General features: G+C 34.9%; 1 protein-coding gene across 1 annotated transcript in view; it reads right to left on the reverse strand.

The window, feature by feature from the left end:
- The window catches only part of LOC135216163 (osmotic avoidance abnormal protein 3-like), a 156775-nt gene that overhangs the window by 13064 nt on the left and 117583 nt on the right, over positions 1-26128 (reverse strand). The window contains 8 exon segments of the mRNA XM_064251281.1: positions 4115-4324; positions 7570-7672; positions 11156-11364; positions 23207-23342; positions 23690-23815; positions 24581-24806; positions 25024-25068; positions 26034-26102. Coding sequence (XP_064107351.1) covers positions 4115-4324; positions 7570-7672; positions 11156-11364; positions 23207-23342; positions 23690-23815; positions 24581-24806; positions 25024-25068; positions 26034-26102 — 1124 coding nt within the window.

The raw sequence follows: 26128 nt of genomic DNA on the forward strand, positions 1-26128 counted from the left end.
TCACAGCATTTGCTTGTTTATACGGATACTAATTATTTTTAGGCAGAAAAAGTGAATTTCTCAATTCAGCAGGCAAATCTAAGTTTAGCTCGTACAGCAATCAGCAATCCTTAGCTGTTTGCTTTTCAGGTACCCTCACTTCACGTATAATACCATATACATATCTATTAGACCCTTGCTATTATTTTGATTGTTGTCCATAAATCCAATACATATGTAGTAGTATAGTTTATAATTACAGTGGTACCTCGAGATACGAAATTAATCCGTTCCGAGGCGGCCTTCGTATCATGAACTTTTCGTATCTTGGACTGCATTTTGCATGTAAAATGGCTAATCCGTTCCAAGCCCTCCAAAAACACCCCAGTAAATTTCATAATAAAGCTAAATTGACCTATAAACAATGAAATACTACAACAATTTGGACCATTCAATACCTAACTTAATACGTACTGCTAATATACCTGTAAATAAAGTGTATTAGTGTACATGGTATACAAGAAATACTGTATGTACATATGTACGTATGTAGTAAAATTTGGAAGCTTATCTTTCGAGTGAGGCTATCTCCGAAAGTGGCGACAGAGGAGATACGTACGTACACTTAACTTTACGAAACACATAAAAACATGTAAGGAAAACATAAACTAAACTTTACGAAACACATTAACAAAACTGTAACACTTAACTTTACAAAAAACTAAAATAAAAATTTTTTTTTTCTTTTTACATTTATTTTTACTTTTTTATACTTTACTTTTTTTTTTTTTTTTACAAAATTTCAACTTCTTTACCACTTTCAACTTTCTGTTTTTTAGTATCTCTTGGTTCTTCCTTTTTGCTTACTACTCCTACTAAAGGCCTCTTTAAAATATAACTATCCAAGGAAGATTGCTTCTGCCTACTTTTGACAATGTTCCTGAAATGACTCAGGCAAACGTCATCGAACTGTGCAAGCATACGACCTGTGTAAGCCTTTTCGGGGTGTCTCTTTTCTACGAATGATTGCACCTTATGAAAAGCAGCTAGAGCATCCTTAATTTCTGCCGTTGTCATAGAGTCCTCGTCCTCCTCCTCGCCGCTGCTAGAGAACTCCTCTTGAACGACTTTATGTTGCATGGCCTCCAACTCCTTCAGGTCATCCGTCATAAGCTCCTCTTGGTGCTACTCGAGAAGGTCATTGATGTCGTCCTCGTCGACGACCAGCCCCATGGACTTGCCGAGTGCAACGATCTCGTCAAGATCTGGTTGTGAAACAGTTTCAGGATCGTCAACTGTTTCTGAATCTGCAGCACCAGCTCCGCCCACATCGAATCCATCGAAGTCTCGGGCGGATACGGCATCAGGCCAGAGTTTCCTCCACGAGGAATTCAAGGTTCGCCTCGAAACCTCCTGCCAAGCTTGGTCGATGAGTCGGATGCATATTACGATATCAAAATGCTACTTCCAAAATTCACACAAGGTGAGGTTTGTGGTATCGGTGATGTTGAAACATCTCTTGAAAAGATGTTTTGTATACAGCTTCTTGAAGTTCGATATCACTTGCTGGTCCATGGGCTGGAGGAGAGGGGTGGTGTTAGGCAGAAGATAAAGAACCTTGATGAAGGAATACTCCGTTAGGATATCTTCCTTGAGGCCAGGAGGGTGAGCAGGGGCATTGTCCAACACCAGCAGGCATTTTAGAGGGAGGCGCTTCTCTTCCAAGAATTTCTTCACTGTCGGGCCGAAACACAGATTTACCCACTCCGTGAATAAAAGCCTCGTTACACAGGCTTTCGAATTAGCCCTCCACATCACTGGAAGCTTCTCCTTAAGCATTTTGTGGGCCTTAAAGGCTCAAGGAGTCTCGGAATGATAGACAAGTAGGGGCTTCACCTTGCAATCCCCACTGGCGTTCGAACAATGTGCGAGCGTAAGGCTGTCTTTCATACGCTTATGCCCGGGTAGCTTCTTCTCTTCCTCTGTGATGTACGTCCGACGAGGCTTTTTTTTCCAAAAAAGGCCAGTCTCATCACAGTTGAAGACTTGCTGAGAACTGTAGCCTTCCTTGATCATCATCTCGTCGAACGTCTTTTTAAAGGCTTCGGCCGCTTTTGTGTCCGAGCAGGCCGCCTCCCCATGCCGCACCACCGAATGGATGCCAGTCCATTTATGGAATTTCTCAAACCACCCATGCGAAGCCTTGAAGTCTGGGGTTGGCGTTGATGTCCCTTCTCCTCCGTCGTCTTCAGCCTGGGCAATCAAATCGCTGAAAATAGCGCTGGCCTTGTGGGAGATTGCCGTCTCCGTTATCGTATCGCCATCGATTTCTTTGTCTTTTATCCAGACAAGAAGAAGCCTTTCCATTTCATCGTGCACGTGGGTTCTCTTGCTGGACAAAATAGTGATGCCCTTGGAAGGTGTAGCTGCTATGATGGCATCCTTCTGCTTAAGGATGGTGCCTATTATCGACGGATTTCGGGCGTATTCCTTGGCGATCACACTCAATCGCAAACCAGCTTCATACGTCTAGATAACCTCCATCTTCGTCTCCAAAGAGAGCATCCTCTTCTTTCCGTGAATTTCAAGTTTCTTGGGACCTATGACTACGTATATACGTACTGTACGTAATTATGTTATGTAGTACGTATATGTATGTAGTAAAGTTCTCACACAACACGATAAAGTATACTACAACGAAATCACTAACGAATTTACATTAATAAACGAAATCGTTAGAACAAACGAATACCGCGTGCGTATAGAAGCGATGCTGCTACCGAGTGGCCAAAAAAGCACGCCGCTACGTAGATGCATCATGGGAGGGATGCTGACCAATAGGAGAGAAGGATCTCATGGCAGTGACAAGCATCAGGAACCAATGGGAGAGCGGGAGGATGGTGGCGAGTCTACTCAGTTGGCGGCGCGCGAGTTTCAAAATTGTTATCTGTGGTCAGGGCGAATCTCGGACTTTACAGCAACAACCTTTCGTATCTTGAACAATTTTCGTATGTAGAGCCGTAAAATTTTTCGTATTTGCTTTCGTATCTCGAGTTTTTTGTAAGTTGAGCCTTTCGTATCTCGAGGTACCACTGTATTTCATACATGCTCAAGAACTTCCCTATCAGCACATATTCAAATTTTTTGTTAGGCCATTTATGAAGCCAAGTCCACTAAGTTTTTTCAATCATTACATTGTATCTCAGTATAGTATACTTTATCAATCTTTCACCTCTTACAAGCTGGCGCTTGGAAAATATCCTAATGTTAAGCCTTCAGGTTTGTTAGCTATGAAAAATACAAATTGATTTACAAATGTGTCATTTTATAGTATTAATTTTTAAGTTCAAGGCAAATGTTAATTTTTAGGCCAATTCCAAGTTAATATTGTCATGTATGGTTTACATGGTGCTTTTATTATTTACAAAAGTGAAGGGCTACTTAAAAGGCCTTTATATGACAGCCATAAATGCCTGCCTTTGGTATTTTAAGTTACAATAATGATACCATTCAAAAATTCTCCAAGGTTACTTGGGTTTAATTTCAGCATTACATACTAACAATTTTACCGTAATATTTACCTTGCATAAAAATGGTAAATTAGTAGTAAAAAAAAATCTGACTTGAATTAATCTGCTTCGTGTCAAAGAATAATTGAAACATGACCCTAAAAATGATGGTGTATAAATAATTTATGGAGATGCTGTAAATTTTGATGGTGATAAACCATTCCAATTTAGAGGCACACAAGCTTCGTCAATGGGGAGAGCGAGAAACCAAGGAAAATACACAGTACTTTCAGTAACTTGATGTTAAATCATGCTGAAGCATCCAAGAGATTCAGGAAGCTTATTGATGCTTGCCACAAGAGCCGTCTCCAAAAGTCTCTATGACTAAAGCAACAATGTTTAAGTAGGTTGTGGTGTCTCAGCCACCTCATCAACCTACAGACAAGTCCATGCAGATTAGTGATTTAAATGTACAGTCTTATGTAAATGAAATGTTTAAGGTGTTGTGTCTCAGCAAACATCTTATCATTTCAAGCACAAAAAACAACATGCAAACAGTGAGTAATACATACAATCAAATGTAAATGAAGAGGCTGCACTCCCCTGGGAAAACGATTCTTACCTACCTAACCAGCCATTGCTCACTACATGGCTTCCACCAAAACTCCCACCATTGGAGTTTGATGTGTTGGATCCCCAAGAAGAGTTGTAAGAACCTGGGGCAGAGTTGTTGAAAGAAGAACCGAGGTTCATATTGTTGCCCCCCCACATACTTTGGCTCATACTCATGTTCAGCATGTTGTTGCTGCTGCTATTCTTCTTACTGATGGGCTTGGCTGCCAAGGATATGATGGAGTGACAGTAAGAACAGGACAAGAGAGGAATCAAAAGTTTCCCTTAACATGCAGGTTTCCTATTATATTTTGTAATTTTCAACTGCCATATGTACTTCACTACCTGCCAGTTCTACAACGTTTTTAAATAACTGCTAAGCACTCACAGTGTTACTGTTTAAGTAGTTTAACTACAACACAAAGTCACTTCAAGATGATGGACTATTTCTTACATGAAAGGTGAAAATTGAAGAAAGTAAAGAATTTGGAAAGGTAAGTGGGAAGATAATAGAGGGAATAGATAAAAGTAAAGGGTAGAAAGCACTGCAAGGTACACTGCAAGAAACTTTTAAAACTGTAAACAGAAAGCAACTTTATGGAGGCAACACTGCTATAGTATATGATGTGAAGACCTAACGTATTTGCTAACAGTAAAGTGAGAAATGTAAATTAACCGACTATAAATGACAGATAAAAATCACTGAAACTTTCATATGGCAAAAACAGTACATCAGTACTGCATATAATTTCCATTCCAGATCTCAAAAGTTAATAAAGAGCTAGTTGTGTCTTACAAGAAAATTTAATTTTCATTAACCTACAAATTTTCCTTGAACTAATTGCAAGTTAAAACCTGGAAATAACCCAGAACATTCTCAGATATGCATGCCTCATTTTCTAATTCGGAGGAAATAAAGTAATATCCTTAAGTTTAAGGCAGGAAAAACTTTCCAAGACTGGTTTACACCTTTCCTTCTACTGATAGTATGGAGAACTTTAGTGGCAAATATAACCAACATATACAGAGTAGATATTTTATTTCTAATATTGTCCTCATTATGTACAAAGAGGATTTCATGACCTCTAGTATCCTCTATAGATGTAAGTTTACATGATTTTAAGGTAATTTTGTAAAGTGCCTGTGTAAACGGAGTGAAATCTATATTAAGTAGAGAGAGAGAGAGAGAGAGAGAGAGAGAGAGAGAGAGAGAGAGAGAGAGACCTTTGATAGCATATCTTGCGGAATAAAAGGTTGCCATACAAGATCTATTCCAGCAAACCAAGTCATGACCTGCAGATTAGTCTTTTCTTAGTCAATCTAGCTAAAATAAGAATATAAAAACCAATCTTGCGCTTTCCAGTGATATTGTGATTTTAATTGTGGTATTTGTGTATAGTGCTTCTAAGAAACAAATTTTCTTGACTTTCATGGAATAGTACCCTGTGATTCTGTAACACATAGTTGTGACATATCTTACTTGCTTACAAAATTACCAAATACTAAATGAGATTCAAAAATGACTGAACTAAGAAAAGTTATATTGCAACATATGCAACTTTACATCTGCCAATAAATATTGCCAATAAATATTTCCTGGCAAAGCTACGTCCTTTTTTATACAAAAAATATACAGTTCAGTATTTGTTTTAATATGATCAATATGAGTATATTTGCAAACTTCATCAAGTATGCCACTGTAAAGTTACCCAAATAATTCAAAATACTTATACTTATATACTGAGTGTAATGTGGTATAGATTAAAGTATACAACATATTACAGTATTTTGTTACAAATTAAAGGAAAATAATATACAATAACAAAATCTACTTTTTCCTCCAAATTCCTTCGAACAATTTACATACGTATATTGCAAATAAATTACATCCCTCAGACAACTTATTCCAATCTTGAATACATTGGACAACTGATACAAACATTCTTGTTAAAGTAAATTTAAGGTTAACCATTTATTTTTGTTGCTTTTGAAGGTTTTATAAAAATAAATTAAAGAGGCATAATGAGGATACTTTCCGAACACAGAGAGTATAACCACAATAAACTAAACTCTCTCTCTCTCTCTCTCTCTCTCTCTCTCTCTCTCTCTCTCTCTCTCTCTCTGTGTGTGTGTGTGTATTGGTATTTCATGAAAGATGCTCTTGCCAATTACTTTACCAAACTTCCATGACAAAATCTCTAATCTTTTCCCACAAATTCTAATATCCAGATGTTAACTAGTAGTTTCCTCATTGCTTGTTTGATTTGTTTTGGTAAATTATTTGTATACATCTGTAAAATAGCATAGATTCATAATGCTGTAAAATAGCATAGATTTGTAATGACAGCAAGTAATTGAATGGTTTGTAGCATCAAAGTTAGAGAGAGAGAGAGAGAGAGAGAGAGAGAGAGAGAGAGAGAGAGAGAGAGAGAGAGAGAGAGAGATATCTGCAGTGGTTTTGGCAGTGTATTAATGCAAAATTATTAGACAAGAAACCGTAATATAAATTATTTTTGCTAACCTTCTCCGTGTAATGTAGGATCAAGATAAACTTTCATCTTTTTCATTATGAGATAATAAAGTACAGTATACTGTTGTAGCTTAGCAGTACGATAATGGTGTTAATTTTTATGTGAATAAACCCGAGTGATAGTACATAATGGTTTTCAGCTTAAAATAGAAAGATGAAATTAAAAATATATAACTTTTCCTATTGCAATTTTTGGCATGCTGTGCTGGATATAAATACAGCAGTCCCTGGTTATTGTAGGGGGGCGGGGTTACGTTTCTGGGGGTGTGCCGATAAGCGAAATGCCATTAACCGGTTATCGGCACCTTAAGCACCCTTATGATGCTGATAACAGGAACTCATCCCGTTATGGCACCATAAATCGCTGATTTTATGGCATTAGACAAGCCCCATAAAACCAGATCGCTGATAACCAAGTCTGCCGATAACCAGGGATTGTCTGTATTATTACTTGAACAACATTAAACAATGACAATATTTACATAAGCATATTCTGTGAATTACAAAATAAACTAGTATTATAATCCACAGTGTACAAGTCACACAAACAAGTTTCCAGGAAACACATTTTTAAAAGATTCTTAGAAAACAGGAAACATGTCAAAAGAAATGACTGTAATGGGATTCCCAACAATGCTACAATGTTTCAAAAGTGATAAATATAAGTTTAAATCTTGTGACAAATAAATGCCTTGATATACAGCTACAGAACTTATACAGTACTTTCAATGATACTAGCTCTTTTTAGAATGACATATTTACTACTTGCGGGATGAAAGTTAAACGTAATTGCAGTTCTTGTTCATGAAAAACCTGAGAAACTTGTAATGTGCTCTTACCAATTGTCCAGCAGAACACAGTACCAACATCAACATGAAAGAGGCAGAGACTCTATGTGATATACTGTATCTGCATTTAACAAATTCCAGATAAACTCACCATTATTAATATCATCCTGAAACCTCACCAATAACTCATTGGCCCTTTTGGGTTTGAAGTAATTTCCAGCTATGTCTTCTTCTTCCCCTCTTTGTAGCTTCTGCTGGAATAAAGCATAAATATGGCGGTCACTGATCAGCTCAAATTTAGGATCTATACAGAAGTTCTTTCCATGTACATTTATTGATAGCTCTGTATAGTATCTGATACCCCCACTAAAGTTAGTTTTCAGCTTAATGTACAGTATTTTATGAAGTCCTCAAAAACAATAATTTACTAGTATAGGGTATATAACTGAAATTTGACCATTAAGTGCAGCAAGAAATAATGCATTTTCATATTTAGAATCTGAGTGCTGATACAAAAGACTGAATAAAATTTTAACATTAAAACTGGTAATCCCGTGTTAGTTTGTACAATTTACTGTAACATTACTCTAGCAATCTGACTAATGGTTATTATACTGTAATGTTCTGTGTTGGCCAAAGGTTGTCATTCATTTTTTTCATGAAATTTGAACAAAGATTGTCTTGGTTATCATTTAATTTTGACTGAGTAAGGACATTGAATCAGGAATCCATATGTATAATATACTTCATCACTGACACAGGACACATGTATTTGTCTCTGTAACATGCAACAGTATTGTAAGCCCTAAGAGAAAGCATGAAGATGGAGTTGTTAATTACGTAGTACTAAAAATGTTTATAGAAATTTTATGATAACTCAGCAATTTGCACTTTGATAGAAATAATTAATAAGCAAATTAAAATTTAACTGTCTCAACCATGTTGTAAAATAAACTTCTTACCTTAATTCAAATGGCATTCAGAAACTGTGCAGGGTTGCAAAGCTGTGATCATAGGTGCTGTGGCATGCTGAAGCTCTTGATCACTCTTCCTAATAACGATACCCCTCTTTTAAGTTTTGATCTAAATCACCAAGAGAAATTTTAAACCTCTAGCAAACAAGCTGACATACATTAAGTGATACATAACTGTGATTGTGCAGTCATTATTTACTGGATGGATGTGTTTCATATGCTCCAAGGCTTTCAGCATTTTAAAATTTCCATTCTTCTAGTGCTGTGTAACATTTACCAAAGGAAATGTTAAATCTTTAGCAAACAAACAGACATACTACATTCAACGATACATAACATTTAGTGACTGTACATTGCTTATTAAAACTACATAGTATATTAATTTATTCCAAGTACTATTATGTTTTCAGTTTTATTAAAGTTTCGTCTTTCCAGTGTTGTAAAATTCAAATTAGAGGGCAACACTTATTTAATATTTGATGAAATAACTGGTTTATATTTAGTATCAATTCTATTATACACACTTTCCTCAATATACATGCTAGTGATCTATGTCAACAAGTACCAATGCATATGAACAAAATGCTGTAAAATAAATGAATCTTATGAATTCCAAATATAAATGAAATGGACTTTAAAGAAACTTCAAGAAATATTAGCATACTAAATTTACCAACAAAGAATTTACAAAATATGCTAGTACAGTAATACGTAACAGTATAAAATATATATGAAGTAACTTGATTTGCAACCCAGAGAATTTAAATAAAATTTTTCTTATTACCGGTACTTTTTTTTAATTAATAACAGTAATGGAAATTATGATGAAGATCACTGGTACTATTACTAACGTTTCAAATAAATCTCATGATTCTAATGCATATATTCAAATAACATGCAGCTGCACATGCATCAAATTCCTTTTCATATGGAAATTGAATTTAAATCACGTCTTCAATAGCACTACTTTAAATTAGTCAAGCAAAAATGTATGTTGAAATAAATGCGACCCTGAAATTTATAGCCAGTTTGTATTGGTAGTACTTGCTTCTGAGGTGGTTTCAAACAAAGAAAAATGAAAAGGGAAAGAAAAAAAAAGGTGCATTCCCAGGATTAAAAATGCATAATTTTAAAATACCCAAATTAACTCATAACTGCCAATGGTTAGAGATGAATTGGAAATGTGTGTTTTTCTCAAATCCTGTTGGTGTTAGAGTGCTTATTACTTTTCAACAGTCCTATGCTACACAGACTGGTGTCATGAACCTTACAACCTTAACTAAGTCGAAGCAGTGGATTTCATATTTGTCATTATAGAGTTAGTAATTATGTAAGTCTGAGTATTTAAAAGTGACCTAAAATTCAAGAAAAAAACTATTTTTAATCTCCAGGCAAGGTCAAAGTGGTCTTCCTTAGGAGGAGGCATATGAACTTTAATGACCTGTAGATAGGGATCAGATCGATAAATAACTCGCTGAGACTCTTCATCAGGATTGTCTTCTGGAGAGGCAGGTGGCAGGTAGTCCTCAGAACCAGCTGTCTGCCAGGCCCCTGATCGCGAGCTAAATCCAAGGCGAGGGGCACGACCTCCAGGCTGGATTCCTGTAGTAGACATTACCAATCCTGGATCATATGGTTCATAGTCCAGGGAAAGAAGGGATGGTTTGTGACGGGGAGGAAAAGTGGGACAAATGATTCAAAGAATAAGAACATACATAAAAAGATGTGTAAGTATACAAAATAATGAGGTAACACAAACTCAAGATAAATAAATGTAAATACATACATTAAAAAAGTTAAAAACTCAACGGAGTCTCATGTAGAATAAAGTTGCAAAACATTCACTAATCCTGTACCTGTGATTCTTTAACAATGCCAATATGTTGAAAAGCATCAACCTAAAAGTCAAAAGTCAAAAGTCAAATTCAGTATTTGTATACAGAACACATATATATGTGTTCTCTGAATGGAGAAGAGTGCGAGAAGCAATGATCACTTATCAATAGCAAAAGTGTTATAATACATCTCATAATAATAAATTTTGCTATTGCCTCACACAATCTTTAAAGTGAACTTATTGTGTTCTAATTAAAATGATGAAGTGATTAATATAGGGAAATTTATATATAAGGGGCCTATGAGCCTTCCAACAAACATCTAACTTCAACCTGCTAAGTTTTCTGGCTTCCCATGGCATTTCTTTTCATGGCAGCATTCAATACAATTACCTCCTATACATAGTGATAAAAATAGGCCCACTGAAACCCCATAAACTAAAAACACTTTAATAAAAAAAAGCACATGAATTCATAAATTAAACCAGCCTACACATCTACCTGCACACTTTCATTCAACAGTTGTATGGTTCTATAATTTACTAATTACTAAGTTCTAATCAAACTGATCCACCTCCAAGTATAGCCCAGGGAATATAGTATGTGCACTGTGTGAAGGCATGCAACGTTGTGATAGAAAGAACAGAATATCATGCAAAGTGCAAAGGCTTTAAGGTGCAGTAACATAAAACATACAACATTTTCATGGAAGGAATACTGGCTTTCTCAAGAGCCACATATTTCATGGTTTAGGCAAATCTTGTATAACATTCCAGCAACTGAAATGAAACCAACCTACTACGTAATTCCATACTACTCTAAACCACATTATGGTTAACCTTAAAGCCACTTCCTTTCATAAGCAACAAACCATGCACTACCGCACGTACACACAGACACATCCCAGTATCAGGGATTTTCAATAAACCTTCAAAAATTTGTCGTCTTCATCATCCCACATCCCCAACCTGGCTGGGGCTGTTTGTGATGGAAACCGAACACCAGGCTGGATATGATTTGGATGGGTGTTGTTGTTGTTGCTGCTGCCATTGTTGTAGCTGTTGCTTAAGTTGTAGCTGTTGCTTAAGTTGCTGTTTAACTTGTTGTTGATGGAATCTGATACTGTGCCGTTGGGCCCTGTAAGTTGCAAGATAAAGAGGCCACATGCTCCAGGTAATGCATGACATAACTAACATGACAGGAGACAGGTAGACTGATAGATTAAAGGGAGGAAGGTAAGGTGAAATTTTTATCATACAGAATTAAGCAATGAGAGACCAGATGTCTGGCTAGGAACAAAGTAGGCTAAGGCTGTCAAGGAACTGAATGAGCAACAGGAGGAGGATAAATGTATAAGTATAAAAAAGAAGAAGAATAACTGGAGAGATGAGAAAAGGAATCAAAAGATGCAAACAAGCAAAATATTGTAATAACCAAAGAATGAAGAGAGACAAAAGTATGAAAGATAAAGGTGCTGCCAAAACGTCCAATTATTTATTTACGGTCACAACAAAAATTACTTGTGCATGGAGGTGTTATTTAGCGTGGGTTAAACATATGGAACAAGGGAATAAGATCCTTAGAAAGTGTTCACACCATCATTACATTGGAATGATATTCAGTAGATGACTTACTACAAGGAAGTGAAATAATGAAGATAGGCAATGTCACAATCCGAACAAATTTCTTACAAGGGTAAACATTAACTATTAAAGTATTTAGATTATAGTAAATCCCTTTAGGCATCTTTCATTATGAATGCAAATATAGAAAATCTTAAATATTGTGTGAGGCATGGTAACACCATGAATTGCTTACATCACCTTACCCTGCCAGATCTTGTATGGAAAAATATAACTTCAATTTTCATAATCAACAATGGGATACTATATTTAGAACCATATTTTTGGCTAAACAAACTGAGCCATTCAAACATTAATATAGGAATAAAGTAGCGAATTATTTCTCTGCTTCTACGTAGAATTTAATACTGAGAGTGTGAGTCCTTTATCCTTATAATATTTTACCACTGCCTAATGATATTAGTATGCTTATACAGTAGTATCAGCATTAGGTTGCTCAATTTGCAATTGTAAATGTTAATACCATGGGCATTTCATTAGTAATAAAAAAAATGTTAATAAAAATACGTAGTTCATAGAAAAAAATAAATGGTTTTCCTTTCAAGACTTGAATAAATGTATATACTATCACTATACTCTCTTCAATATCAACTGTCTCTAGAGGAAGCAATAAATGTATGGCAGTGAAAAACCAAAAATAATGTAATATGTATGTATTAGAAAAAAATATTCTCTTTAATTTTTTCATACATGATGACAGCTAGCGTTCCACATATAAATTCAGTTTATTAATATAGGAAGGGTCTGAGGCAGTACCAATAGAGTACTTTTACTTTTTTTTTACAAAAAACTTGAGCTTTGATTCCTTTGCATGAAGGAGTAAGAACCAATGCGGGAATTAATGTAACCAGAACATTGCCTAATAACCCCATTCCACACCGAGTACTGGAGTAAACTGTACTACTACTATCTCCCTTTTTTGACTGTGTAGCCACTGTTCATCCTCAAAGGAGTTACACTATCATGGTACCCCAGGGCTCCATAAGACAGACCAATCAATTACTACAAATAATTCTCTTATGCTCTAACATTAAGAAACAACCAGATGTTAACATAATACCCTGCAATGACTAATAAACCCTATGTAGGGGAAACAAGTAGAAACCTAGCAAGGAGATTATTCAAACATAAAGAGACATCAGTCATGAGGAAGTCGGCAGTGTGGTAGCCATCTACTGTTGGACTGAAAATCACTAGTACGTATGCAATATAAGTATGGCAAAAAATCATTGCATGAGAGTAATGAAACAAGACCAAGCAGCTATTGAACAATCAATCATTTGTACCATTCCAGTTGTAAGTGAAAATAAATCCTTTGCTCAACTGACTCTTTCAACAGTATAAAGGGTAAATAAGAATACAGTACTAGATTACAGAAGATAATTAATCAAATTATATGATAACATAACTAAAAAAAAACGTCTCCCAAAGGGGCCAATACTGTCACCATAGGACATCAATCTGTTAACAGGGATACCCCAATTGGATATAAGGTTCTAAAGACTCCTAAGGAGAACAATACACCTTCAGACCCTCTAGAGATGGGAAGAGATCTTGGAAGCTGTGTTTGTATAACACAAAACGTTAATTATTTGAAATAGTTTGTAGAAAAAAAAGTTTTCATTTCATCCAATTATTTCACCGACACACCTTTTAGGAAGAATTAAAATTGAAATGCTCTTTTTCCTGTTTGAACTTAGGAGTTGCGTATAAAACAAATGAAACTTTACCCCAAAAGGCCTCTTACATTTTTACTTCTTGTAAGCTTCAGCCAAAATTTTATTGGTGCACCTAGTTACAAATGCTAGTTCACATGTAGAACTTATCCCAGTAGCAACTGTAGTGTTTATGCAAGATCCATATCTAATATCCAACCTATGAAAAATTCCATTCAGTTTCATTTACTACATAATGAGTAATAATTTAAAAACAACTTTTAGTGTTTCATAGCACAAAAAAGTTGTTTTTAGCCTAGTTTGTGGCAGAGCAGCACAAAATGCAACAATGTGACCATGTGAGAGGTTTGAAATACACACAAAAGTGGAAGAACAAGCTATCAAATCTTATTAAATAATTCTTTGAGTCTTGAAATCATCAAACACAGCAGTCATATGCTTTTATAATTTTTTTTTTTTACACTTTGCCACATAGGAAAGAGTGAGAGTCCAAGTTTTTCACTTAACTCACCTCACACAAAATCTTTCTATTAAACATTCCAAAATAGTCTATCAACTTAGTTTGTGGACTTTGCTTAAAGAATCACTCACTTCTGTTTTCATTCCTGTCAAATTCAATAGATTCTAAACAAATACATGCGCAAAAAATCTCTCATCTTTTATCTTTATAATTAACATTATCTTAATGCCCCACCCCATAACTGTAACCTATAAATAAGTCTTTCACATACATCATACATTATTTCACACAAGTTATGCAAAGAAGGAAATAAAGTTAATTAGTTATTAATAACATAAAGAGTTTGAAAACATCATGCAAAAGTGTGTCCTATCTTGAATACATCTAATTACAGTGTACTGATATCATTACTTGTACCGTACAGTAAAACAGCTTTATTGTGTGAAGTGCAGATTACTCATCAAGGGCAATAATCTAAATTTAACTGTGGTACTTGTAATATCCTAGAAATCTCAATTCTACAGCAAAACGAACAAAAAAATAGTACACTTGAGTACCTCATCAAAAAAATTAAATCATATTCTCTGTATAGGGGATTCTGTTCTTTCATGCAAACTACTTAAAAAAAATTCTAAACTGAACTGATTATACCACATAAATAGGAGAATTTTTTTCCCTTACAGACTTCATGAGTGTTTCTAATTAACACCTTAATACTTACTACATCTCTATGGAAATTATGTATCCAAAAAACACAAAAAAGCTGCATTTTTAATACTCTAGATATGACTGACTTCTAATAATTAATCAGGAATATGCCATTGTCACTGGAGGTAGAATTATAGTAATCACAATGAAATGAGCACTACAACAATATTTTGGCATTTGTAAGACAACAAGAGTACTGAAGTGACCATTAATTATCACTTTAGGAGATAAGATAAAAAACATCATTAGCTCTACATGACACACCATCTGAGTTATTAAATTCAAGAAACTAAATGAACATATCTTTAGATGACCAACACAACAAAAATATGAAAATGAAAATAAGTTATCTGGCTCTGACAAGTTCATCCCAAAGGAAAATGCTGATCTTGCTGGAGGTAAATCACTGTATACTGCACATAATCAAGTACAAATTAAAAACATAACAAACACAGATAGTGGAATGGAGGATGTAATACCCAGGCCAAGTTACTTTGTACAATTGACCCAGTCAGTACTAGTTTAATATGTTTGCCTATTTGATGTTCATTCCTTAAGGTTAACTTATAAATATTTTCTTTTTTATCATCTGAAATTCTCTCCAATGATCCTGAATGATTGTACTTTTGAAAACATGTGTTTAGGAGGTAGCTGTGTTGTGCAGCTGGTAAAGAGGTTAAAATATTGCATGTAACATCATTTTTATGATTTGTGTGGCATCAGTCAACATGAAACAATCAGAGTGAGAATACCCTGTCAAAAATTGAACAACCAAATGCAATATGAATCTTTAAAGACTCTGACCATTTGATTCATAATATTTAATGTGAATACATAGATATAACTTCATGATTGTATTAGAAGTGTCTGAAGTGTGGTGGAGGTTTTACAAATGCTCCCTAAGTGCATTGCAAGTGAGAGTGGTGTGGTTTCCAGGATGAAGAAGGTCACTAAGAGCTTGAATCAAAGTGAAGCTAGACACTGAGTAGCGAAGCAACAAATGACAAGGTGACAAAAATATTGCCACTGCACTTTGACGTGCTCAGTTATTGTAGATACGGACATTCAGAAGAATGAAGGAGATGCTGAGGTTCCAATTCATCTGGGTCCATGATAGAAATACAAAGTAGGGCAGCATACCCAACCAAATGGGGACACCTATAGCTTTAGTATTGCTCATCAATCTCAAGAATAGAGTTCAAGGACCTGATTATTAAGAGGTAATTGTTTCATGATGGGTAACTGCAAATGCAGAAAAGAAGAAAGCCATGATATTCCCAGAATTTCTTAAGCACTAATAAAAATGGAGTCAATGATGGTACATACTACCATATAAACTGGATGAGATGGGTTTCCTTTGGAAGATATCTATCAAGAGGTTCAATGTCCTGAAAAGAAGACTCAACCAGAATTCAAGTTGCTTCCCGCTCTGAAGATGTGAAACTTATGGCCCTTTCAATTTATCCTTCAGAGAACCTGTAGAACTACAAGGCTTCATTCAAGTAGCAAGTTTATGTAATCTGGAAGACAAGCACTACTAAGCTGTGACTGACAATAGCCATCGACCAAAGCTACATGGTTGGTTACATTTTGCTGGTCCCCGAGCAGATAATGCTTGGAGTCATTATGAGGCCAGAAACAACTGGTGGAAATAGTGAGGTATTGTTTCTCCCTCCCAACACCAATCCTCCCATTCAGCTTAAAGACCAAAGGACCACCTCTACGATCACTTCATACAGTAAATAATTTAACTGAGCTTGATGCTAGAACTAACAGAACAGTTATTAAGGAATATTTGAGGACTCCAGTATATATTACGGATATAATTGACATTATCATTGATTCTTTAGAATAAGGTCCAGCCTTCTATGCTGAAGACCATCTGGAGGATATTGTCAAATGCGGTCAGGTTTAATAAAGTAATCAAGGAGTTGATAGCAATCAAGCAGTAAAATTCAAGGAATTTAAGGAAAATGGGGGAGAAGCTCCCAAGGTGTTGGCAAATGGGGGAGAAGCTCCCAAGGTGTTGGCAAATGTTGATCAGCCACCTGGTGTCTCTAGAGAAGTTGGTGACACAGCCTCTTTTGTAGTTGCTCCCTTCAAGTTAAGTTTCAGCTTGCTTCTTGTTGGGAGGTGGAAGGTGTGTAGCTAGGGATGAGGAAGTTCTTTAAGTGTCCCAAAGATAGGGACAGGAAAAACTATCAATTGTGTTAGTTCAAGGACTGCATGGTATGACTGCTCATGGCAGGAGAGAAAGCTGTGATAATAAGTGAACTGTCTATAGTCTATTGTGCCACCCTGCCATGCAAAAATTTCCATTACGTGGAGGCACAGTGATTATGACCTTTTTCATTGACCTTTAGGTCATGGCTCTTGTACAGTGATCTTAATCTGTGCAGGGCTAGATTTGGTGAACATAAAATGGTGATTGTGTTTGGAGATTTCAGTGCAAAGGTAGGCAACAAAAAGGTGGAATTATTTAGAAATACATGGTTTTGGAAGAATACTGTATGTATATAGTATGCTTGGAAAAAAGAAAATAGTGAGGATATGAGTTTGCTAGCATGTGCGTAATGGCAGCAGATGGAAGAGCAAGATGATGGGCATAGTAATGAGAAGAGTGGTTGGAGGTGGCTGAAGCCAAAGTTAAGCTGGAGATGAATTGGTGACATGAGATTCTGTAAATGTAATTAAGACTAGTGAATCTGATAATAATAAATTAAGAACGTACATGGGCAAAATGGATGCATTGTGAGCTATGGTTAAAGACAGGAAGGTGGAAGGAGCATATGAGGAAGTACATGTAGTATAGCAGATTCCATAATAGGGTAACAAGGACAGTGGTGAGCATTTGTAGGTATAAGCAGGTTGGGTCAGGGAAGGATGAGAATAATTGGTGGGATGAGGATATTAGAGGTTTAGTGATGAAGAAGAAAATGAGATTATTTAAGGTGCAGTTGCATGATGAATGAGATCATGTGTAAGTATAAAAGAGGATGGACAGGGTGGTCAACAAGAAAGCAAGAGAGAGTAAGAAGGCAAGTATTAAAAATGGAGTAGGAAAAGGTAAGCAAGAACTTGCTTCTAGCACTGATTCAGGCTGTCACATTTTTCATTTATGTCTTCCACCTCGTCTATCATCCAATTATTCATTTCTTTCACCATTCATTTCTTCCAGTTCTCCTACCCTATTCTTATTGCTTTTTTAGTGCATCACTTTTTCAAGCTTTTCCATAAGCAAAAACCTCCTTGCATATCCCAGGACACATGGCATCTGGATTCAAAGGGTTGTAGTGATGAGCATGCCCAAAAAGGTAATGGGTCTGTTCCATCCTAGGTAAAATGTATCTGAAATTGACAATTATATGTAAAATATGAGCGGGAGTAGATTTCTGTCCCTCTTGGGAGTGTAATGTACTTGTAGTAACCCATATTCTTACATGTAAGTGTTTGAATTCTACTGTGGTAAGAAAAGGTTTGATAATTTATTACTTATCTGGAGTCAAGACTTCAGAGGATCATCACCAACAAGTAACACCAAAAACAATGCGAAAGTATTACCAAGTCTTCAGCCTCCCCAACCTTGTGATGAGGAACAGCACTGCTTCCAAAGGATCAAGGAACTGAGGACCAACTGAAGACCAATATGATTTACAAATTTAAGTGTTTGGAAAAGGTATGCATGTCTCTCAACATAAGCTATGCTGGGCACACAATAAGAACAGACTCAACTTCAAGCCCAATAAAACAAAAAGGCTGTCCACCAGCATTCTGCCTCTAAATAACCTTATTAAAATCAAAAATTGCCGAAGTATTTGAGCACTGCACTGCAGCAGACTGCATTGAATATCCAAACTCTGCTCTCCTCTCAAGCAGAAGGAAATTCAACTGCAAACCATCAGGACCCTGAGTCAAACTGTGGAAGCCATTCTTGTGAAAGGGAGTCCTGATCTCTGAAATTTCACTGCTGATTTCTCCTTTATTGGAGTTTTTGTTTTCATCTTTAATTTTTTAATCTAGTCAACTTTACAGTGGACTCCCTGTATTTGCAGGGGATGCGTACCAGAACCCCCACGAATAGCTAAAATCCGCAAATAATTAAAATAGTCGTGAGAATAAGGAATAACGAGAGATTCAGAAAATTAAGAGTAGTGTTGTCCTGAATTGGTGGATGCAACATGTGCATCAGCATTCAACAGGAATACAGAAACATGCATACACTTTTATGTATACCTTATTTCTTGCTTTTAAATACTTGTCAATAAATTCAGGTGCAGTACAGCTTTGTAAATAATAACTTGAGTGTAAATCAAGAATTACGATTTCCTTCAAAAACATTTTTATTTTGTAAAAGAACTGATTTGTTACAGGCTGTTCTGTTTACCTTTAGGTACTGTAGCGGGTTTATATAGACTTATTATCTGCAAGTAACAGCACAGTTAAATGCCTGAACATGGTGAGCAAAGCTTTTCTTCCTCTGGAACAATAATGTTGTTGTATAACTTCCTATCTTGCATTATAGTATGTTTATGTTTCATGTAATATTATTACTGTATTATATAACTAAATTTTCAACTTTCAAATGATCTGTATACATTACTACATATATTGCATGTACCTTTTAAGTACCTATTTCGTATCATTAGTGGCCCTCCTTTTACTGTAACCACTCTCACCTCCTATTTATGGAGGATCTCCCACTTATGTTGTGCTGTATGGGATGGTGAGGTCTAGGTCCTCATGTAGTTGAAATATTTTTGTCAACTTTATCCTTTACTCATTCTGATGTTTACTTTATATTATATATATTAAGTGTTAAGAAATCAATTAACCTTATGTTGCTCTATTCTTCTCGAGCTTGAACTTATTAACCTTCTTCATTGTTGTTATTACCTCCCTTAAGATGTCTTAAATGCTTGGCTTCCTTTTTCATATATTCCATATTTCACATGAAAATTTATGATACTGATTGTAAGATAATATCAACATCAAAACAAAATTTAATGGCAATGAAAACTGCAGTAATTAAGAAACTGCTAGTCTATCTTGGAATAGCATAATGCTTCATTCAAGTGGCCTGTCTGCAATCACACATTTCTAAAATATATAATACAGAAGACATGTCAACTTCAAAACAAAATATTACGTAGTAATCTATTGTATTTACGTACTAAGAAAAGACAAGTCCTAACTATTGACAACAACCTACACAACACTTGGACAGATATCTAATTCAGAAAACCCTATAAAGTACGGCCCTATAGCTGACTCCTTTAATAAAATAACAGCACGTTTACTTTAAAAAAATGTTGGGAATAGTACAGTATTTAAGAAAAAACAGAGAGAATCAACGGAATAAACACAATGAACAAAGGAGAAAACAAATGCAGAAAATATATAAAATAGAAAGATTTTTATATAGTTAAAACAGTAAGGGGTTAATAGCATAAAAATGAAAATTATGAATTAAAAGTAATACTAATTAAATAAATTACAAGTTAAATAGGCTGGGGAGTAAAACAGGTCAAATTGCTCATGGTCAATTACTGTACATACAAAGGGATGTACGTATATGGGAAAAACTGTCAATGTAAGGACATCAAAGCAAAATGATAAAAGCTGAAGTAAATGCCAATGTAGATGAAAAGGTTTTTAACTAAATTGGAATATATGACAATTTAAGTTTAAATATTTGCAAATGGTATAAATATAGTAAATGTACTTATTAATCCATATAAGACTTGAATCTACATTAAAAACAATATATTTGATTCCCGTACTGGTGTATCAACTACATACTGTATAATATAAACATTAATGATATATATAGTAATTAGTTATCTTAAATATAAAATTTGAGTATGATAACTATTTTGCATCAATGCTTTGTTTGGCAATTTAAACCATTAATTATCTAGGCACAAAAATTGTGTTCATCTGTGAACCTTACAATGCATATCCAGTACAGATACATTAAGATTTTCATGTGCCCTCTTTTTTTCCTATCACTTGTACACATGTTTTATTGAATATCCTTCCCTTCTTCTCAAAAAGCGAATTCCATGCCCTTTCAGGTCATCAGTACTGCTTCCAAAAGCAGTACCATAAGTAATTAACATAATCTAACAATAAGTTCTGAAAGACAAACTTCCAGTAAACTAATTTTAGCTTTTATCTAATCACTGATTATTTGTCAATGCTGATGGTCCCTATCTGATCTCTTCCTCGTTCTTGTTCGAATACTTAAGAGCTTTGTTCTTTCACCCCTGTTGCCTTTTTTCTTTCTTTTATCAATGGCTACTGTCATTTTCTTGATTCCTATATTTTCCCTTCCTTTGGTATGAAATCCAACTTCATTTTTTTTTTCCCAACAACCAGGCCTACACTTTACAAGAGCATTGGGTTTCCATCACTCTTTACACTACAAATATAAACTGTCTATTCAGAACGCTAAAATACAGAAAAAAAACGTTGAGGTTTCCATATTAGAGATAAAATTGTAATTATGACAGTTTCTTTAGAAATTCAGTTTTCAAAGTTCTGCTTCATGTCAGGAAAAATCAACTTGATATGTATGTACAAGTCCACTATTAATAGTGAGCATTTCCAGCAATTTCTACGGAATAAGAGCAATACTATAACTTTTGCGTTCATCTTGTTCCATAATTCAGGTACGTAATGTGCCAACAATGTAATACAAAAAAATCAGATTTTTCATTAGATGAACGCACAAATCTAAGAAAAGTCTGACTGACTTGCGAATAAGGAGCATAGAGGTTTACTTTCCCTAGCTATTGCTACTACTACTACTACTACTACTACTACTACTATTGCTCTAGTGAACATCACTGCTCCGTGTGTCCATGCAGCTAGTCAGCATCATCTGGGGTGTAAGAGTTGGGGCAGTATCTTCAACTCTATAACTTTCTTTTGTTTCTTAGCTTTATGGAAAATTTTTCCAATTTAAAATATATAATTTTGGGTTTTTCATATTGCCATTTTCCTGTTAAGAAATTTAATATATAGGTACTATCTAAACTTTAAAAAATCTGATGTAGAACATTTTGTATTTGAATGAGTACGCACCTCTGATAAGTCTGATTTGTAAATGAGAAGCATAAAAGGACTAAGATACTGTACACTTATTTTGTCACACAATTCCTAAACCCAATTATACTGAAAAGTAAGCATTTCATGACTAGATATAAATGCATATGTAATGTGCACAGATCAACAGTAGAAATATAAACAGAGTAATAGGCAGAAACACAAATACTATACTCTGTACATAGTTGACCCAGTACTAAAGCTCATATAAATATTACATGTACACTTACTCAAAAGATTTTTGCAACACTTTTCCAGTAGATTTAATTCATCAAACAATAACTTAATCTTTCAATATTACACGAAGAAATATCCATAATGGTTGTTGAAAAAACAATAAAAAGAGGAAAAATCTCTTCCACACGTTTTCTCTCATGGTGTCACACATGGGTGGAAAGCCAGTGAATAGTTTAGAATAAGAAGGAATTTTGGTAAATGAATGTACATATGTATTACTACAGGATCTCTTCTCTAAAGTAACTTATCGTTCAGAATGAATGGCTCAAGACTGAAACCAATACAAAATCTGTGGGTTTTATATTGTTAGCAAATGGGATGCAAACCAAATAGACCAAAGAGGCCCTAATTAGTCATGTTAAATCAGTATCAAGTCAATTGTATCGAGTATCTTTGGCTTAAGCATCACAACATCAATACTGGTGAAAAACTCTGCCTCCATGTCAAGGAGTGTGTGTGTGTGTGTGTTGTGTGTGTGTGTGTGTGTGTGTGTGTGTGTGTGTGTGGAGAGAGAGAGAGAGAGGGAGAGAGAGAGAGACTTTTGATTTGTTTAACGAGTTGTCTAATTTAAACCTAATGTAGGTGATGATTATTGTCTTTATTCTACACTACATATTTATATTATTGCCTATAGTGTCTATTTACCCAAAAATATTAAAAATAGCTAAGTTCAAATTATTTACAAAATGAAAAGTTTTATTTAAATGTTACGTCTTGCATACAAATATGATGCAAATCATAATTGTAATTGTTACAACTGCCTATTACGTGTTTTCATAGGATTATTTTTATACGTAAATATCACCAGGATGAAAACAGTTACTGTAACAAAATGCTGACAAGCCTTGAAAGTATGATTCTAACATATCTACTTTAATTCAGTAACATTGCTGCAATATCTTAGTAACTTAAAAAATACTGTTACAGCTGAAAAGGGAAAAGGTTAGAAAGTCCTCTTAAGTGCCAACCACAACATTTGTTGTGTGAAGTTGTCCCATGAGTTTGCTTTCAAGGGCTGTTGTCTGAAAGGTTTAAGAGTGTTGCAAAACCTATTTTGAGTAACTGTACAATACTATGTAATATTATACTAACCAACGTCATTTTTAAAACGTCAGCTCTTCTATTTTAGCAACTATTTCAGAACTTACCCGCCGGTGGAAGTTTTGTTTTGACAAGCTGAAGATCGGGGATTTTCCACCTCTGGTATTCATCCTCCCACATCGCCTCTTTTTTCACGGCATCAATGTTACTGTAGTTACAATCACGACGGATTGTAGGCTGGACCTTAAGAGTAGAAAAATTCAAACTTCAGAATGAGACCTGTAGATTTTATTCAGATTTACTTTCTTCAGAAACTTCAATTCTGAAATGTGACCATTAATCATTGTAATTTTTTTTAAAGTTTCACAACTTGTAGACTCATAAAAGTGGTAATGTTGAGCAATACACTTTCAGTCTTTTAAATGGATGAATGGATTGAAATATGGAATATTTAAACCTAAAGAAAGGCCACAAACAATAGAATTATTTCCAAGAATTATATGTTAAGGAAATTGCCCGAAAAACTTTTGCTATTACCTAGGGTATAGGTGAAAGATTATGCTGTATAGTGTAAATTATAGAATTTTTACCTTATCTAATATTGCCTGAAGAAGTTTGACCTGCTGTTCTTGTCTACGTATGGTTTCTAAATAGTCAGCTCTTTCCTCCTGAAACTCTGTGGTTAAGTCATTAATCTCTCTTTCTAATGACTTCACCTGAAATGAAAATATTTTGACATCATTTTCGTTTCAAAAGGAGACAGGGATTTACTGATACTGAGAGTGGTGTGTGTCAGTTAAAAGTAAGGTACTGATGTCTTTCATCACGATCGACACTATATACTACTACAGTGTTCCCCCTGTATTCGCGGGGGATGCGTATCTGGTATTTTTAAGTTTTATCACAAAAAGTGCATTTTATGATGAAATTGATAAAAAAACAAGGAATTTGTGGATATGTATTTCTTATAAGAAAAAACCACGAATATGCGAATTTCCTGAGTATTGGGTAAATATAGTCCATAGAGAAATCCGTGAACTTGCGAGTCCGCGACTGCCAAGAATGTAAATACGGGGGTCCACTGTATGTATACGTATAGTACATAACATAAAAGATAATAATGTCTGTGTATTCTAAACACTTACATATTTGAAATACAAAACAAGAATAAAAGGAACTCTTAAAAGATGAAAAGGATAACAATTTATACTTTTTAGCCCGATTTGAGCTCAGTTTGTTGTGTGGGAGCAAAAAATGCATTATAATGGTAATACTTTCACGAAATATGTACAAGCAGCAGAAAAATTTAAAATGGAAGCTAAATAGAATGAGGTGAAAGTCAAAAAACAAAAAACAATTATCAAATAACATTAAGTACAGCACAGTGCTACAAAACCTAATATACATTACTGCAGTCATACAATTCCCAAAGGCTTACCAGTCTGCTAAAATGATAAAATGAACTATTTTCCTCCTCTCACCTTTCCCTTCTGTTTCTTGGCTAATTCTGTTTTGGCTTTAAGTTCTTCATGGATATCATCATACACCTTCAACATGAGCCCATCTTCGTCATCGACATTTTTCAGGGCTTCGCTCAGGATTTTCATCCTTTTCTCCTGATATTTTTTTCTTCGACTCCTTTTGGCCTTCAGCTCTTTGTCTTGGGATTTCTCTCCTCCTACCATCTGCTCCTGTAACTGTTTTAATCTGCAAATAAAAACCAACTATAGGCTTTATTTCTTGTGGCAAATTAAAAAGCATCAACAAAGATATTAGGGACATGAACATGAAAGCACCAGTATTTCATATTTTATGTTAAGCTTTCCTTACGCAATAATGACTAATTTGCTTGAGAAACAATAATGAACAATTTACACGAGACTTACACATCAATACAAACAAATGTACATTTGACATGCATTACCTCTTTAGGGCTTCCTTCTGCATAGTATCCATCATATCAACAGTTCTGAAAAATGAGATTCTCATAATTATTCTTTCTCAACACTGTTCATTTATTTTTTTTAATTTCAAAGGCTTTTTTAAAGTTCAACTAGATACCTTTACTTTATTTCCTACTTACTACAAAAGGGGTAAGGTATCAACAGTATTAACTGGCCAAACAAAAACTTCCTTCAGTTTTCATCTGAAAATGGAAAAAGAAACCCACAAAATTACTTAGTATAACTTGTGTACTTGTAAGTATTTACATATTATTTTACTCAACAATAGAGAAGTTTCAGGCCCTTTGTGTGGCCCTTTCTCTTGAGAAAGGGCTATAGATAGGGTCTGAAAGTACTCGAATGTTGAGTAAAATAATATGTAAATACAAGTACACAAGTTAACTTATACTAAGCAATTTTGTGGGTTTCTTTTTCCATTAACTGGCCTATCACACACACACACACACACACACACACACACACACACACACACACACACACACACACACACACACACACACACACACAAAAGATATGGGTTTCTTGAAGTCATTAAGAAACAAACACATTCCTGGTATGGAAACAATAAAAAGTGTAATCAGCATAAAACTGTAATTAGCTGCTGAGGAATTTTACTAACAATTAATGAAATACACAAAAAAGAAAGGTCAAGTGGACGACACAGGTGAATGGTAACTGCAATAAAAATGCAAAGAAGGTGAATACCAGCAACATTAGGAAATAAAGTTTACAGGAGATACAAAGAAAAGTAACTAGTGACTAAGACAATAACATAAATCTTCTTAAATATTATATAACTAAAGTGCTTTAAAAGTATGGCTGTATTTTTCTACATGGATAGGAACCATCAAATACAAAGAAGGATTGAGGGTTTCAGATATTATGTCTAGTAAGTGTAAGATTGAGGATTTAGTTACGGTGGAAGTTTCTAACTAACAATTCATATCTGAGAGAAATAAAATAAACAAACCCTGCATGTATATCGAATACCAATGGAACGTGTGCCATGCTGACGTTTGGAACTGAAGCTTCAGTAAAACTAAAAAGAGGAAAAAAAGCGAACTT

The sequence above is a fragment of the Macrobrachium nipponense genome, chromosome 6 (assembly GCF_015104395.2).
Source record: "Macrobrachium nipponense isolate FS-2020 chromosome 6, ASM1510439v2, whole genome shotgun sequence".
NCBI classification, from domain to species: Eukaryota; Metazoa; Arthropoda; class Malacostraca; order Decapoda; family Palaemonidae; genus Macrobrachium; species Macrobrachium nipponense.